Genomic DNA, 17,883 nt, shown 5'->3' with positions numbered 1-17,883 from the left:
TTGTGAAAGAGATACCCTTTCACATTAAGGATTATATACTTGCTAATAAATCAGAAATAAAGGACAGATACTGAGTGGTAGACAGCCATTATTTTAGCTGTTTAGCAAATGCTCATGTTTTAGGCTGTAATATAACATTAACCACCCTATAGAAGAAAGGGGAATTATTCTGGAAAATTAGGAGATGTAAGCAAGGGGAATAGAGAGAAAAGAAGATGGCTCAGCCATTATGTCCAAGAATTTTTCAGTATTGAAGAATTAAAATGTGTGTATTGTAACAAATATATGGCTATGTAGATTTCTGAGTTGTCATGGTTGTACAACATAGTCCGCCGGAACTTCCCAATGACAAGAGGAACAGAACTAAAAACCTACTGGTCCAATAACGCAGGCCTCTACCACATAAACTAAAAGAAAATCTCTGTAAGCTAAAAACATGAGAGGACCTATGACACAAGGATGAGTAGTTCAGATACCATCTAGTAGAGGGCAGTGGCACACACTAATACACACTCATAAGATAGCCAGTTCATTACAATATTTACACTGTCAAGCAAGAAGTTCAAAAAAAATATTCTGGAATTTTTTGCTTTAGATGTCAAAATAAGGCCTTTCCAAATTACTACTTTTGGAAGACTCAATAGCTCAAGAAATTGCTAATGAGACGTAGAGACTTTGCCTCTAGTTATCAGTCCCATCTAGCTGATTGTGAACAAAAGTTATTACCATCAAATATCTGTTCAGCAGCTAAAATGAAAAGAGTTGGTAGTTCCAGACCACATCCTAGAAGAAAGGTGTTGGTAATCTCATCAAAGATGGCCACAGGGTTGAATGAGCACAGGGAAGGAATCATACTAATATGTTTTTTGGAAAAGAGTTGTGGAAATTTTCATTGTCATTCTGTACCTGTTCTGTGGTTAAAGGGCTTCATTTTCCAGGATTGTCAATTTGACGAGCTTTCAGAAACATTGATTTCAGTTGGAATAGAAATGACTACAAAAATGCCTGAGTCGTGAGCATATTTGAATTTTAAAAACATATTTGCAAATCACTAAACTTAGGCCTGGTCTATACTACAAAGTTAGGTCGGCTTAACTACATCGCTCAGGGCTCTGAAAAATTGCACGCCCTGTGCAATGTAATTAAGCTGACCTGAGTCATGGTGTAGACACCGCAAGGTCAATGGAAAAATTCTTCTATTGACCTAGCTACCACCTCTTGGAGAGGTGGATTTACTAAAATGACTGAAGAACTCCTTCCATCTCTGTAGTGTCTACGCTACAGTGGTGCAACTGCAGCACTTCAGTTGCGCTGTTGTCGTGTTTCTGGTGTAGACATACCCTTAGTCTTCTTTTTATAATTGAGGCCAATTCAGATATTTCTTGGGGGAAGGGAGGGAATTCTGGTCTCTGCTGCCCTCCCTTCAGGGACCCTATTCAGGTCCTCACTCATCTCCCACCCCTTTCTCCTGCTGGAAATCCAGCTCTCCCTTGGCTGGGGAGTCTCCCATGACCCATCTCACAGTGCATGAGCCGGTGCTGCCAGGAGTTGATCAGCAGACTCCCCTGTGCTCTGCCATACTGGAACAGTCTCCTCATGAGCTAGGTCACAACACCATTTGCCTGAGCTTTCCCTCCACCTGGATGGAGGGGTGACCAGGCCTAATTTGGGTGGCATTGCAACCCCATGTAAAACTGAATGTCTGAAGTTGAGCTCCTAAATCCATATTTAGGTGGCTAAATAAGTTACCTCATTTTCAAAAGTGCTGAGCACCCAGCAATTCCTTTTGATTAAGTAATAAAGATGGATCTTTTGATTCCCAGTTCTGTCCTCAATCCTTTAGACCATTTATATTAGTATGTACAGATTTCTGGAACAGGATGGTCTGTGAATACAAGCCTTTGTCAAGTTTCTTTAATCATCTTGAATGATCTGTTTTTCTTTCATTACTATCTCTATGTGTTATATGAACATACCACTGGTCCAGCAAGAGTGAACCTACTGTAGTTGAATATGATTATTCCACCTCTAAACCTTGTCTATGTAGGCATCGCATTTTCATGCTATGTTTCCACAGGCCACATCCCCATTTGTGCTGTCTGAGCCTGTTTTGCAGATCTTTTGCATGGAACCAGTTTTCTATTGCAATTAAATGTGGCATCATACTGAGCAGGAGGATTTGGTAACAACAAATAGGATTTGAGGCTGGATTTGTACCAAGTCGCTTTGTCTTTCTTCACTCCACACTCACTCCTTGTTCTTAGAAATGAAAATACTGACATTCATGATTAATTAGTTTTACAAATCTTTACACACATTCTTTTAAATTCAAAGTGTCAGATCCTCAGTCAAAGTGGACATAGAGCTGCACTAAAACAGGAGCTGGAAACTCCTCTTGCATGAAGGAATCTCTGGCTGGTGTAGTGCCATGGTAATGTAAGGGGCAGGAAGAGTGTGGCTGGAGCACCTTGTTTTCTGACGATCTTGAACAGAATGGCCACTAAGAAGTATTATTGCAATGGCAACATAAGTTTAAACAGTCCTAAGACTCCTTAGACTTATGCATGAACAAGCCCACAGTTGCCATCAGGTTTTGGGAGATGCAAAGGTGGCTTAAAGTCACTTTGCTCCTTGGCTTGGTTTCTGTGCTGAACACAGCTTCACTGGACCCGAGGTTCTGGCCCTAATTCTGTTTCTACACTGAGACAAACTGGATAAGAACATTTACCAGCAGTATTTAATAAAGACAGGTTACACCAGGGCTGGGCAAACTTTTTGGCCTGAGGGCCAAATCTGGGAATAGAAATTGTATGACGGACCAGGAATGCTCACAAAATTGAAGTTGGGTGCGGGATGGGGAGAGGGCTCTGGTTGGGCGTGCGGGCTTTGGGGTGGGGCTAGGGATGAGAAGTTTGAGGTACAGGAGGTGCTCTGGCCTGGGATCGAGGGGTTTGGAGAGCGGGAGGGAGATCAGGGCTGGGGCAGGTGGTTGGGGCATGGGAGAGGCTCAGGCGTGCAGGCTCTGAGCGGTGCTTACCTCAAGCGGCTCCCGGAAGCATTGGCATGTCCCTTTTCCGGCTCCTATGCAGAGGTGTGGCCAGGCAGCTCTGCATGCTGCCCCATCCGCAGGCACCGCCCCTACAGCTCCCATTGGAGTGCCAGAGGGGGCCATTGGAGCACGTAGCAGCGAGAGCAGGGCCGAGCCGCGTGGTGTGGCCCCAAACCAGCGCCCCGGCTGGAGCGGGGCAAGCCCCAGACCCAGCTCCCCAGCAGGAGCTCACAGGCCAGCTTAAAACGGCTCGCAGGCCGGATGCAGCCCACAGGCCGTAATTTGCCCAACCCTGGGTTACACTTTGGCAAATAATAAGCAAATCTACAAAGATAGGGGGCTTCATGTTTTGAGAAGATACTTAAAGCAGGATTAAGATGGCTGCCTTTTTTTTTTACAGGTGATTTATGAAAGAAGATTTTTGTAGTTACTTAATTGACTGGCAACAGCAAAACAATACATTGGATCTTTCCTTCTATAATTCAGCAGTTATCTGTTTATTACTCTTATACAAAGCAGAACATTTCCTTCCTTGCTGCTCAGATCTGCTGCTGTGAAAATCTAGTAAGTGGATTCAGAAGTATCCTGAGAACAATTTTGGAAAATCCTGGACACTTGATGAAATCTGGTTTATGGGAAAGGGGGAAAATGCTCTTCACAAGAATTTTTAGGAGCTTTAGGGATAAGTCATCTCCAGAAGGGAGGATTTGATAGCATTCAGAAAGTGGGTAACTCCATCAGAGGCAGGAAAATTATCGTACTACTCCCTTCAATTTGGTGGTAGAATTTTAACAAAAGGCTCTTATAAGCCCTGGGGAGCCCCTCCAGCACACTGAATTGCAAAGATTTTAGGTATGTAGTGTAGTTGTAGCTTTGTTGGTCCCAGGATTTAGAGAGACAAAGTGGGTGAGGTAATATCTTTTATCAAACCAACTTCTGTTTCTGTTTTGAGGTGGCTTGAAAGTTGGTCTCTTTCATCAACAGAAGTTGGTCCGATAAAAGATATTACCTCACCCACCTTGTCTCTGTAAATAGAAGTATCAGTTGAATAAGCCATCATTTTTTTGCAAATTCACACTGGCTATGCAGCTGTTCAACTCATGCTGCACATTAAAAACAAACAAACAAAAAACTACAAGCTAATCAATTACTGTAAATAGTATTTTAAGAACCTCACAAATATTCTGTAGAAGTTGTAATATCTACAGACAAATAGCAAAACTTCCTACCATTTTCCTCAGGAAATTTTCACTGGCTCTTTATTATTACTCTGCTGATTACACTGAGTTTATCCAAATGTGTCTTAAGGCCCAATCCTGCAAGGGGTAAGGCACTACCTATGATGAGGTCCTGAGTGCCCTCAACTACCATTTATTTCAGTGTGTATTGAAAGTGCTCTCCACCTTGCTGGATCAGGCCCTTAACCAACCTTTCATAATATCTAAGATCTTTCATAACTTCTAATCTTTCATAACTCCTAAACGCTGGCCAATTCCTCTCACATACCTCTTTGTCTACGCACATTACTCTTATTTAAGCATGTCAGCACAAATAGTTTCATTTTGACTGGATCTGAAATACTGCTGTTTTATCGGGTAGTTCATTATTTGTGTGAATGCTCATCATCTTAGATTAGCTGCTCTTACAGGTCACTCTTCCTCCAGAGTCGCATAAGGGTCGTGCAGCTTCTTTCTTTTAGAAAATGAACGTCTGGTGAAGTGAAAACTTGTAACTCCTGACCTAAGTAGAAAAGAGACTGTAATTGTAGATCTCTCTCTCTCTCTTCCAGGAAGTAAAGCCTTAATTGATAATAGTTGTTGTTCAATTAGACGTGGTATTCTTTGTTTCCTGTTCTAACCAGTTGTGCAGCATTAATCAATGCCAATGTTCTCTATGCCATCTGAAGTGGACTATCGTAGCCCTCTCAGTTGTACAGTACAGAAAGGAGGGTCACCCAAAGGTGAAACAGCTATAACTGAAATTAATTTAATTACTCCTCAGCCCCAACTTTGCCATGTCCCTGTTTCACAGTAACTGTACACTGCAACAGATTTTACTGCATTGGTGCAGTTATCACACAGAGAATCCAACATCCAATATCCCTTCAGAAATCAGCATGAAATATATGGGAATCATCATGTAAAATTCCCGGTCACTTCATAGGTTTAATGGATGATCTCTTAGTGGGAAACTAAATGGGAAAGCAAACTACTAAAAGCAGGACTATTAATCCCTCAGTGCAAAAGAGCACTTCCCTAGCATCACAGCTAGTGACTTTCTCCATTGTTATTAAATAGGGTGACCAGACAGCACGTGTGAAAAATCGGGACAGGGGGTGTGGGGTAATAGGAGCCTACATAAGAAAAAGACCCCAAAATCGGGACTGTCCCTATATAATCAGGAAATCTGGTCACCCTATTATTAAAGCACTTCAGGGTGGTCCCTTACAGATGCTCTTTTATCTACCATGGGATTAGTCATATGAAAATTTTCGTTACTTTTTCTAGCCATTGTTACTAAAGCTTTGATGAGTGTATTGTTCTTATTAAAGATGAGGTTTGTAACTGGGGTGCTTGCAGTTGAGAGCACTGTTCCCTCTAAGCTGTGCACGTGTGCAGGCGCATGCAGATCTTAAACCCCGCGCGCACGGTGAAACACCGCATGCACAACAATTTGCACAAAAGACATTTTTTGCGCACACGGCCTGTCAAAAATTAGAGGGAACGTTGTTTGAGAGATGTTCTGGATAATAAGGCTTTTAACATGCAACCAACTGTGTTAAAATGCTCACTTGAAATTACAATGATAGTTTTTAATACCTTATAAAAAGAATGTTTAGGGCCAGATTTTGGCTTTTCCTGTTGGGTGTGGAAGAGGAAGAGGTAAATTACAAGGAGATTTGCTTGACTATCACACCTCTAGAGGAATTGTGGAGATATCAACAAGAGACCCATTGTTTATACTCCCTGCTCACAAGCAAAGAGGTATTCATAGCCCAACCAGTGGCTCTTCGCCTACTTCTACACTAAAGTTACACTAACTGGAGTGCATGCATACACCCTCCACTTAAAGGGTGTTCACTTCCCCAGCGCTCACAGATATATTCTGATTGCCTCTGCAGGCTGACAGAATGCTCCAGGGAACTACTCCTGGTGCAGTGTTCTCCCTAATGCTGCAAATTAGTCACAATCTAGTCTTAAACATTTAGGGCAGAATTCTGCTCTCAGATCTATTCTGGGAGCTCCTCGTACATATAGAGAGATCAGAATATTGGATTCAAGATCTGCCAGGCAGCTCTGATGGCAGAATTGTACCCTTCACTATTTTCTACCCCAGACATAAAAAAAATATAAAATTAACCCTGCTATAGGAGTGGGAGAGCAGCCTCTGCCCTGGGAAAAGGCACAGGGTGTTTGCCCCAGGGCAGTCTGCAAAGCAGGCAGCTGGAAGCACTGGGACTCCAGCAGCAGGGAAGGAGAAGCAGTCCCACGTAGCAGGGGAGGGTGGAGGGTGGGGGAGCCTCAGCCCACAGCCAGCTGCCCTGCTGCTCCCTCCCCCCATGCTGCATGGACACTCAGGTGAGTGCTGCCACCACGGTGAGCTCCTGCCTCCTTGCTGCTTGGCCTCCTGGCAAGAGGTGGCCAAAGTCCTTTCCCAGAGTCTGCAGCGGCCATTCTGGATGGGTCCCTTCAGAACATTTAACTGTTGCTAAATGTTGCTGAAATCTATGTGTGGGGAGGCATATGACCCCAATGTGCCCCCACCCATGCGTCACCTAATAATGTGGAGGATCTTGTGGGAGCCAAAGAAAACCATAAATCAAATTGGCTCTCTATTCCTGGTGCCCCCTAATCTTGGTAATGTAGCTCAGATGGACTTCCCCAATGTGGCTGCCTGATACCCCTTTAAAGGGAGGTTTCCCTCTGTAGAAAGGCTCTGTGGACTAGGTAATTCAGCCTCAGACTGGGAATGTATTATCTTCCCCAGGTAATCTCTGTGGGTCTTGGGGGGAGGGCTTGGGGTGGGCAATGTTTGTTTTCCTTGTCCTTGCCCTAACAAATGCAGGGTTGTCCATAGTCTGCTTACTCCTTGTCCTTCTCCCTGCATGGAGCTCAACCTTTTGAAGAACCCTTTGCAGAATCCTAATTTATTCAGGCCTAATTTAATGGTGTCCAGTTCACAAATTAATTCCAGTTCTGCAGTTTCACATCCCCTCTGCCATGTACATTGGTCAAACCAGACAGTCTCTACGCAAAAGAATAAATGGACACAAATCTGACATCAGGAATTATAACATTCAAAAACCAGTCAGAGAACACTTCAATCTCCCTGGTCACTCAATAACAGAACTAAAAGTAGCAATTCTTCAACAAAAAAACTTCAAAAACAGACTCCAACATGAAACTGCAGATCTGGAATTAATTTGCAAACTAGACACCATTAAATTAGGCCTGAATAAAGACTGAGAGTGGTTGGGTTATTACAAAACCTGATTTCCCCCATACTAGTTTCCTCCTACTGTTACTCACACCTTCTTGTCAACTGTTTGAAATGGCCTACTCTCATTACCACTTCAAAAGTAATTTTTCCTCCCTCGGTATCCTACTGTTAATTGAATTGCCTAGTTAGACTGACCTCCTACTTGGTAAGGCAACTCCCATCTGTTTATGTGCTGTGTATTTATACCTGTGACTGTATTTTCCACTTCATGCATCTGATGAAGTTGGTTATAGCCCATGAAAGCTTATGCTCAAATAAATTTATTAGTCTCTAACATCTTTATGCTCTCCCTCCCAATATCTAGTTGATAGTACTCACCCTCTTAACTAAGTTCTGATCTTTTGTTTTACATTTGCCTTTTTTGTGGTGGTTGCACCAGGCACACACTGAGAGAAAGCATTTTGCATGACAATATAATTTATTTCTTATTTCTGCGATCAGATATACTTTAAATATTATTTTGTGTACCTTATTCAGTGCAGAGTCTCAATAAAATGAGAAATAAACAAAACAAAACTATATATTGTTGTGGCCCAGTCCTGCCCACTGGAGACAATGGCAAAACTTTCATTAAGTTCAAAGGCAGAAGACTCTGGTCTTTATAGTGGTTTGTGTTGCAGCTCCTTTGTGTGGAGTGGACACACAAAGATAGGGGAAGAGAGTGTAGTACTTTTGAAAAGGTGATGGACTGATAACACTGGAAACTGAAGTAGTTTATCTGCAGAACAGCCACTACACTGACAGCAGTAGTAAAATCTCTCCACACTTCTCTACCCTCCTAAGCTCTACTTTTTCCTCTTACCACCGCTCTAGTTCATTGTGTTGTTTTTCTTCTGCTGTTACAGATTGTCAGCTGACAGGAACGTAGGAACTGCTATGTTGGATCAGACCAGTGGTCTATCTTATCGACTATCTTGTCTCTGACAGTGGCCTGTAAAAGCTACTTCTGAGGACTGTGCTGCAGTAGACAGTTATGAGAAAATCTGTCCTCAGGGAAAGTTTCCTTCTGGTCTCCAACAGATATATGTTGACCTAAGCCCTAAAGCATTAGGGTTTATATCCCCTCCAAAGTTTATTTGTTTTTAATAATTACTATTATAACTTTGGCTATTGTTATCCATGAAAATGTCTACTCCTTTTTTGAATCCTGGGAAGCATGTGGCCTCAACAGTATACTGTGGCAATGAGTTTCACAGTCAAATTTGCATTGTGTGAAAAACTATTGCCTTTTATCAGCTTTGAGTATTCTAGATTTCAATTTAATTGACTCTCTCTCCCCTTGCTCTTCTTCTTATGAAAAGGGATGAATAGAAGTTCCTCTTTTACCTTCTGTATACTATCTAGGACATTTTGCATACCCTTTTATTTGTTTCCTGTCTAAGATGAACAGTCTCAGGGTATATGAACACTAAGGATCCTGTCTACATAGTTAGGCTGGAATAGCCCCTTAAGTGTAGATGCTGCCTACACCGACAGGAGTTTTTCTGTTGATGTAGGAATACCACTGCTCTGAATGACATTATCTACATTGACATAAGCACTTTTCTGTTGATGTACAGTAGAACCTCAGTTACAATTGACCGGTCAACCACACACGTCATTTGGAACATGAAGTACGCAATCAGGCAGCAGCTGAGACAAAACAAGAAAAGCAAATACAGTACAGTGCTGTGTTAAATGTAAACTACTAAAAAAATCAAGGGAATGTTTTAAAAAAAAGATTTGATATGGTAAGGAAACTGTTTCTGTGCTTGTTTCATTTAAATTAAGATGGTTAAAAGAAGCATTTTTCTTCTGCATAGTAAAGTTCCAAAGCTGTATTAAGTCAATATTCAGTTGTAAACTTTTGAAAGAGCAACCATAACATTTTGTTTAGAGTTATGAATATTTCAGAGTCATGAACAACCTCTATTCCCCAGGTGTTCGTAATTCTGAGGTTCTACTGTAGCTGTGTCTACACTGGGATTTTTGTTGGCATAGCTATGTTGGTCAAAGGTGTGTTTTTTTCACACCCTGACTGATGTAGCTATGCCAGCATAACTTTCAAGTGTAGACCATGTTGCCATCTTTTCAGTCTTTCTTCACTGAAGAGGTTTTTTTTTTTAATACCCCTAATCATTCTTGTCACCCATCTCTGAACTGTTATACCATCGTATTTCTGTTATATCTTTTTTGAGACCAGGACTGAAAAACAGTATTGCACTCACCTGCCCACTCCCTCTTCACTGTTGGTAACATGTGTCCTAATCCCAGACAATCCTAATCCCCACTTCACCCACTATTATCTCTGCCCCTCTTCCCCATCTTCTTACTCTACTCTCTCTAACCTGATTCCCCTCTCCCTCTTCCTTTCATCTGCTCCTTCAGGAATGTTCAACTGAGCTAAAAAACAAAATAAAGTGATACCATCAAGACAAATAGATAATGAACCCAGCAATCTTCTTATTGTAACCCTCATCCTCCCATTCCTCTTTTCTCCTTCCTGTATTGTGTGGTATTCTCACTCATGGTATCATGTCTAAAATTAGATGCATCTCCCTTATTTGGCCTCTAAAGTATCTAGCATACTTAAACACTCTAAAAATAGTAATAGTAATGTGCACCCACTCTGTCTTGAAGAGAACCACTGAAGACTGAGAGAGTTTTTCAGTCTCCAGGATCTGTTTAATTATTTGTCTCTCTATTGAGACTGCCACAAAAGGTAAGAAATACTACAATTTGTGATGGAGGCTTTTATGATGTGGACACATCTCAGCAGGAAAACTGATGGACAACACCTCACTCATTTCTCATAGGCCATTGAACTGCCAGCTGATGGTAACAACTTCTGGGCAGTAGCTATCTGTTTCCCCCCTCTTGTTCTTGATAATCCACGACAGTGAACCATGCTTAAAACACAGAAGAAATTGAGTAGTAAATACATTCCTCAAGCTGATTGTGCACAAAGGAGAAAAATAAGGTTTGGAAACATGGTCTGGAGAAGAACCTATTGCAGATGAGGCAACAATTTCACTGCATATGATTTACAAATTGGAAAAGATTCCTGACTTTAAAAAACTGACTGGTACTTTCTGATTCCAGGCTCAAAAATTGAAAGACAATAAAGATTGAGGAGACATCTGTGTTACAGATGGGAATCAGATTAAAGAAGTGAGGTGGAATTAGTATGGGGGAAGATCAGAGTTTGATGGATTGTTACAGGAGCATGTGAATTTTAAAAAGAGAATTTAATCCCTGGATAATCAATCTCATTCTCATAAAGATATTAGGGCAGTCTATGGGTGAAAAGGACACAGTCTCATCCTTTAATCTTTGTGAAAAATGGCTACACTTGAAGTATTATAGGTTGCATCAAACTAATCCTTTGCCCAGAACTCTTCTGACATAAGAAATCAATGGTGCTACTCCACAAATATGGCTGAAAACAAAAATGCTATGGGTCGTATTCACTGTTGGCATAAACAGATGCAAATCCACTGAAGTCAATACAATTTATCCATGTATGTCAGCATTGAATTTGACCCGCTGTTCATATCAAGCTTAATTAGAAACAAAGAAATGGAGATAAAAATGTTTGTCAAGCAACTGACTAATAGGGTAGGGGAAAATATTTCTTTATGACTTTCTAACAATGAAAAGTAAATATCACAATGGCATTTGAGATGTTTACTATTACAGATAGTAGTACAGATCTGTGCCAGTAATGTATGCTGTTAACATGCCTTGGATGAGAATATTTTCCAGTTAAAAAAAAAATGAGACTTTCAATATTTACTATAACCTGTGGCATGCAAATACACTTCTTAAATATAAGCAAACATTTTCAACAGGCTATACTAGTTTTGGGTGCCCACGCTGAGATACCTTGGGCCTGATTTTCAGAGGTGTGCACCTGCAGCTCCCACTGACTTCATTTGGGACTCCCTAAAAATTGAGTTACCCAAAATCAATATCCACTTTTGCAAATATTGACCTTAGTGTGTGTGATGGGACAAATATCCTGCTATTCCTGTCTAACTTCCAGCTTTTTGCAAGGATTTGGGGGGATTTTTCAGGCCCGCAGGACCGGTGCTAGTTTAAGCAAATTTGGACCCCTTCCACAGGCAATGCCCAAAATCCAGTTGTCACATTCCAGGATGCAGTCCAGACCAGTAAGAGATTGAGTCACCACCTGCCCCAGAACCTTCAGTGCCTCAGTGTTTTGCTTTTGTAGCTCCCACCCTGGGCAACTCACAAACAGCATAATAGCATGTAGGTCAAACTCTGGTGTCTGTGTATAATACACCCCTGACCCAGCAGTTCTCATCTCAGCAGCCCGTCAGTCACACTCTGGTTTCCACCAGCTTTGGTTACTACTTGCAGGATGGCCCCCACACACTTCCAATCTCGAATTTCTCTCAAAATATATGTTCTGCATTGTTCAGCCATTTCCTGAGTAGTTCAGATATTAGAGGTCCGTTGCCCCTGTGAAGGGTCAGTATGCAACAGTTTGCTACTTTTACTGGAGCTATCCAAACAGTTCAGTTTAAACACACTTTATTAGCTTTGATTAAAAAAAATCAAATTTATTTAACTACAATGAGGAGATTTCAAGTGAATACAAGGTATTAAAGTCAGAAATGGATACAAGAGAAATAATGATAAAACGCTTTCTAGTAGCTAAATCTTAAGCTAGACTTGGTGCAAGGTAGTATCCTTACCACAGGTTCTCAGCAACAGTGCTGACCAAATTTTCAGGTCAGGAACTCCCCCAAAGTCAAAGACCTATTTCCTTTGTCTTCTTAGGTGGGTGAGAGAGAAATTGGGAGAGAAGTCTTGGAGTGTTTTTGCCCCTTCCTTATAGTCTAGTAACCCTTTCAAATGCATTTTCCTGAGGGTTGTCCCTAGATAAAATTCCTTCCAGCTGTGAGCACTGAGACATGGAGTCTCCTGGTGAAATAAATTGGATAGTCTCTACGGAGCCACAAGTACTCCTTTTCTTTCTGGTGAAAGAGGTTAGATGTGGCTGTTTCCTAAAATGCAGATCCATCTGTTCCTACCCCCCTTCATTGCCAGAGAATGGCCACTTGACACGTGGTTGGCAATTAACTTTGATGACACCTGGCTAGAGGCATCAGTTTGTCCTTTGTCTTTGACAAACCAATTTACCCACTCCTCAGACTTGTCCAGTAAACATATTGTAGTCATAATTTCAGCTTATGTTCAGAACTCTTAATATGGATTTCATACAAACATTACACAAGAATACTGATGTGTTACTATTACTTTTTAAATGAGACCTCACAAGGCATATTTTACACAAAGATTATTGTTACAATAGTGTGTAGGGTGTGAATACAGGGGTGCTTTTGGTCACGCCAGTGTTTATTCTTCTTCCTCCATCTGTCTCAAATTGCTCTGCCATGCCAGCTATGCAGAATTGAACAAGGATATGTAGTTCAGTGGATAGAACTTTAGACTAGGAATTCTGGTTCTCCTCCTGGCTTTGTCATTTACTTGCTATATTACTTGCTATACTTGCAACTCCCCTGTGCTTCAGTTTCCCATCTATAAAATGGGAATGGTACCTATCTCTGTAAAATGTTTGAGATCTCTGGGTCTAAAAAGCTCTATATAAGTGTTAAATTATTATAAAGTCTCATTATAAATTATTATGGAGTTGGGGAATAGGGAGTGTGTCCAGAAGGAGTTAAGGAAAGGCTGGAGATCTTCAAAGTTTTCATTTGGTGAACCACCTGGGACAGATCCTTTCATGGGCCATCTCCTCTCATACCCCTTATATGTCTGGTTGTTCCTTCTGCATGTTGTTCAGTGGGATCCTCTTCCTTCTCTCTTCCACTTTCAATGGGAGGTCCAGAGAAGTCCATCCTTTACCCCTTTCTCTTACCCTTCTGCAGAAGAACCTAAGTGGCTTAGGAGCATAAGTCTTACCAAGTTGTTTAAATGCCCTTGAAAATACCACCCCTTTTGCCTCTAGAGGCCCTTATCTTCTCCCATGGCTTTAACTACTAGATTTAGGAACAATCAATAAACACCCATTGTTTTATGTTCTCTGTGTATATAAATCTCCCCACTGTATTTTCCACTGAATGCATCCAATGAAGTGAGCTGTAGCTCACGAAAGCTTATGCTCAAATAAATTGGTTAGTCTCTAAGATGTCACAAGTCCTCCTTTTCTTTTTGCGGATACAGACTAACACGGCTGCTACTCTGAAACCAATCAATAAACAAAGACATTTCCAGATTTCAGGGAAACACAGTGTCCTGCTCATACTGTCTATAATGGGATAGAGAAATACCTGACAGATACCTCTTGTCTGACTTTTCCCCACTGCAGTGCTTCCCACCAAGGCTTCCATTTGCCATTTGAAAAATGGGTATCCAGATCAAAATGAAGTCAAATATTTTTACATCAAATTTGTAAAATATGATCATAATTATAAAAGGGCATATGGAAAATAACATGTACCCTTCTTTAAGTGAACTGAGCCAGTGACTGGTGTCAAGAAGTGTCTTCTTTGAAGACTGCACAGCGGTTCTTTCTTTATTCAGCATCAGTTCGTCATGTTAGTACAGTGATTCCCTGCGATGCCATGGTAACAGGGCAATGTAATGGGCCATGAGAGTGATTCCTGGAGGGTTGTGTGGCTGATCCTGAGGATGAGGGAAACAAGGGAGACCTCACAAGGAGAGGGTGAGTGGCAGCTAACATGGGCCTTACTAAAAGGCCACAGTTTGTGTGTGCATGTGCTTGTGTGCAATATTGCCAACCCCAAATATTCAGTGCGCACATGTGCGCTTGTGTGCAAGTCAACCCCATTCATTGTGTGCATGTGCTTTTGTGTGCAATACTGTCAATCCCAACTATTCAATATGTATGCATATGCACATGCACACATGCGAGAGCAATATTGCCAGCCCTAAGCATTACATGTGCATGCATGCATGCTCGTGTGCCCATCTACTTGTGTGCAATATTGCCAACCCCATTCAACGTGTGCACTTGTGTGCAAGTCAAACCCAAGCATTCAGTTGTCCATGTGCTTGCATAAAATACTGTCAACCCCAAGTATTCAGTATCTGTGTGTATGTGAACATGCTTATGTGCAATATTGTCAACCCCAAGCATTCAATGTATTTGTGTATATGTGCAAAATTGTCAGCCCCAAATATTCAAAAACCATGAGTGAGTTTTAAAAAATAAATCATGACTGGCTAAAAAATAAAGAGACTTTTAAAAAGTAATACATTTTGGGTTGTTATTTGTCTTCTAGTTTTGGTGCCTTTAGAGTGAACTCATTTCACATTTTTCAGCTTTTCTCCCCAAGCCTGATAGCTAGATGCTCCCCTTTGAAAAAGGTGGAGCATGTGATGTGATCAGTACAGGAGGATTCCGGCGGGCAGGGCTTTAAAGGACACAGCAAATATTGCAAGAAGACCAGCAATCAAATCAGAAGCCTTGGCCTGTACGGGCGCATAGCGCACCGTTACATGGACTGTGCCATAGAACCACTTAGATCAGCGTTTTTCAAAGTTCGGGTCGTGACATGTAAGGCACTGGGTCACCCTGGTCAGCACTGCTGACCGGAACGTTAAAAGTCCCATCGGCGGTGCTGCCCAGCTAAGGCAGGCTAGTGCCTATCTTTTCTGACACTGCGCTACGCCCCAGAAGCGGCCACCAGCGGGTCCAGCTTCTAGGCAGGGGGGACCATGGGGCTCCATGCCCTGCCCCGAGCACCAGCTCCACACTCTGCCCAATGGGCGCTGGGGGGGCGATGCCTGCGGGCGAGAGTTGCGTTGTTGTGCGCCTCCGCCTAGGAGCTGGACCTGCTGCCAGTCACTTCAGGTGCACCACGGGGCCAGGACAGGTGGGAAGCCGGCCCCTGCACCCCAGCTGTGCTGCTGACCTGGAGCCACTGGAGGTAAGTCTGAGCCTTAACCCTGCACCCCAATCCCCTGCCCCAGCCCTGAGCCCCTCCCACACCCCTCATCCCCAGCTCCATTGGGTGGCGGGCATCAACAATTTTCTTCAACTGGCTCCGCAGGAAAAAAAAAAAAAGTTTGAAAAGCACTAGCGTCGATGGCTCGCCAGCCTGAGTCCCTGTGGGGCCCGCGAGAGGAACGAGCCCCGCCCCTTTGCCTCCGTCTCCAGGCAACCCTGGAGGGGGCCTGAAGCAGCATAGTCGCGGGTTAATTGCATCACCCACAGCCTGAGGTCGCGTCCATCCAAGTACTTAGGTGTCCGTAACCTGCCTGTCTCGAGCTGGGAAAGGCGGCCGTGAGGGTGGCATCGCCTCCGCCTCTTAAGCCTTAGTCAGTATTGAAACGCTGGCGCCCCCGGTCCCTGCGCGCCCCGGGTGCTGCACACATGGAGGGAAAACGGGCAGGCAGCGAGCAGGGCACGCGGCCAGAGGGCCGTTGGAAAGAGAGGACACGAGTCGCGCGGGGGGGGGTGGGGGGGGAGAGATTCCTTTAGTCCCCGCCCCTTGGGCATGCGCAGCGGGTGGCCTCGCCTCCGGGGCCCATGGAGCTGCCCGCCGTCCACAAGTGCCTGCAAGTGAGCGAGCCGCGGAGGCCTGAGAGAGGGGCGCGGAGGCACCGCGGGGGCGGGCGGTTCGGTGTCGGTTCCGTTTGCTCCCTTCCCGCGCTGGGGCTCAGCTACTTCGCAACCCCCACCGGGGACTTCCGCACCGCGCCGGGGGTGAAAAGCACTGTTCAGCTGGGGGGGATGTGATTGTAAACCGCAAACACGGGCGGGCGGGCGGGCGGGCTTAGAGGCAGGGGGATTCCTTCTCATACTAGTTTTATCTGCCCCTTCCCTCGGTTAACCAGATTGCAAATTGATAGTGTTATGCTTTACAGTTGTTGTACAGTATGCACGACTGTTAGCTGCATTTCCCACAACATGAAAAATCGAGGTATCCGTTTAAGGACCAAGTCCATCGAGTCATTTTACTCACATAAACCTTGATTCATCAAGGTACTGAAACACATGCCTAACTTGGTTTTAGAGTTCAGTGAGAGTATTTCCAGACTAAAGTTAGAACGGTAAATTTTTGCAAAATCAGGCTCTTAATTCCAATCATGCAATTGGCTCCATAGGGGTCAGCCTCCATGGATATGAATAGGACCAAGCCCTTAGTTTGTAACTACCTTTCGGATAAAAGGAGATGAACACATTAATTGCTCACTGTGACCACTTGGTATTTAAATGGTTAAGCTATTTATGTTGTTTTCATTGTGTTTATTTAGCTCTTGAATGTTTCCAACATCTTCAATTGCTCTCTTGCTGATTTAAAAGTTGACGTGTATGCTGAGGTTATTTATAATATCTAAACATAAACTTCTTAAGGTCTAGTTACCATTTGGATTTACAATATCCTAATTCATGTAAAAAACCACCTGCATTTGAAGTGTACTTTTTTATTTTTAAAACGTATCTTATAATAAACTTATGATCCTGATCCTGCAAGCACTTATGGCATCCTTAACTTTACTTGCTTGAGTAATCCAATTGACTTCAGTAGAACTACTTACGTGTAAAGATAATCAAAAGCGTAAGTGTTTACAGAAACAAGCCTAATCGTATTAGAATAGTTGGCTGGGGAACAGTACTGCAGAAAAGGATCTTGGGGTTACAGTGGATCACAAATGGAAAATGAGTCAACAGTGTGATGCTGTTGCAAAAAATGGCAAATGTCATTCCGGGACATACTGACAGGAGTGCCATGTATAAGTCATGGCAGGTAATTCTTCTTCTCTGTAACCGGACTGCCATGTGTAAGATGGCAGGTAATTGTTCTGCTCTGCTTGACATTGATAAGGCCTTAGCTAGAGTACTATGTCCATATTGGGATACAGCATTTTAAAAAAATTTTGTGAACAAATTGGAGAGAGTCCAGAGGGAAGCAAAAAAATAAGAGGCTTAAAAATATGAGAGTGAAAGAACTGGGCATGTTTGTTCTAGAGAAGAGAAAACTGAGGGCATGGACATGAGAGTCTTCAAATGTGTAAAACCAGGGGATCTCAAACTGGGGGTTGGGACCCCTCGGGATCGCTAGCTGTCAGCTTCCACCCCGAACCCTGCTTTGCATCCAGCATTTATAACGGTGTTAAATATTTTAAAAGTGTTTTTTAATTTATAAGGGGGGGGTCGCACTCAGAGGATTGCTATTTGAAAGGGGTCACCAGTACAAAGTTTGAGAATCACTGTGTAAAAAAAAATAAAGAGGATGGTGATCAATTGGTCTCCACGTCCACTGAGTGTAGGAAAAGAAGCAATAATTGTAGTTTGTAGCAAGGGAGATTTGGGTTAGATATTAGAAAGTTTTTTC

The 17,883-nt window shown here is 42.8% G+C and overlaps 1 protein-coding gene across 9 annotated transcripts in view; it reads left to right on the top strand.

Moving 5' to 3' along the window:
- LOC140906847 (uncharacterized) overlaps positions 1-17,883 on the top strand; it is a 79,555-nt gene that overhangs the window by 49,309 nt on the left and 12,363 nt on the right. For 2 of the 9 annotated variants that reach the window (XM_073331623.1, XM_073331625.1), the window contains exon 1: positions 16,028-16,250. The exons of 3 other annotated variants lie outside the window; for them this stretch is intronic. In XM_073331623.1, coding sequence (XP_073187724.1) covers positions 16,074-16,250 — 177 coding nt within the window. In that variant the 5' untranslated portion in view covers positions 16,028-16,073. Of the gene's footprint in view, positions 1-15,817; positions 15,863-16,016; positions 16,251-16,320; positions 17,107-17,883 lie in introns of those variants that run through there. 4 more of the 9 variants (XM_073331632.1, XM_073331626.1, XM_073331624.1 and 1 more) reach the window with 4 other exon arrangements.

The sequence above is a fragment of the Lepidochelys kempii genome, chromosome 2 (genome assembly GCF_965140265.1).
Source record: "Lepidochelys kempii isolate rLepKem1 chromosome 2, rLepKem1.hap2, whole genome shotgun sequence".
In the NCBI taxonomy this organism is placed as follows: domain Eukaryota; kingdom Metazoa; phylum Chordata; order Testudines; family Cheloniidae; genus Lepidochelys; species Lepidochelys kempii.
This window is presented reverse-complemented; position numbering and strand designations above follow the sequence as displayed.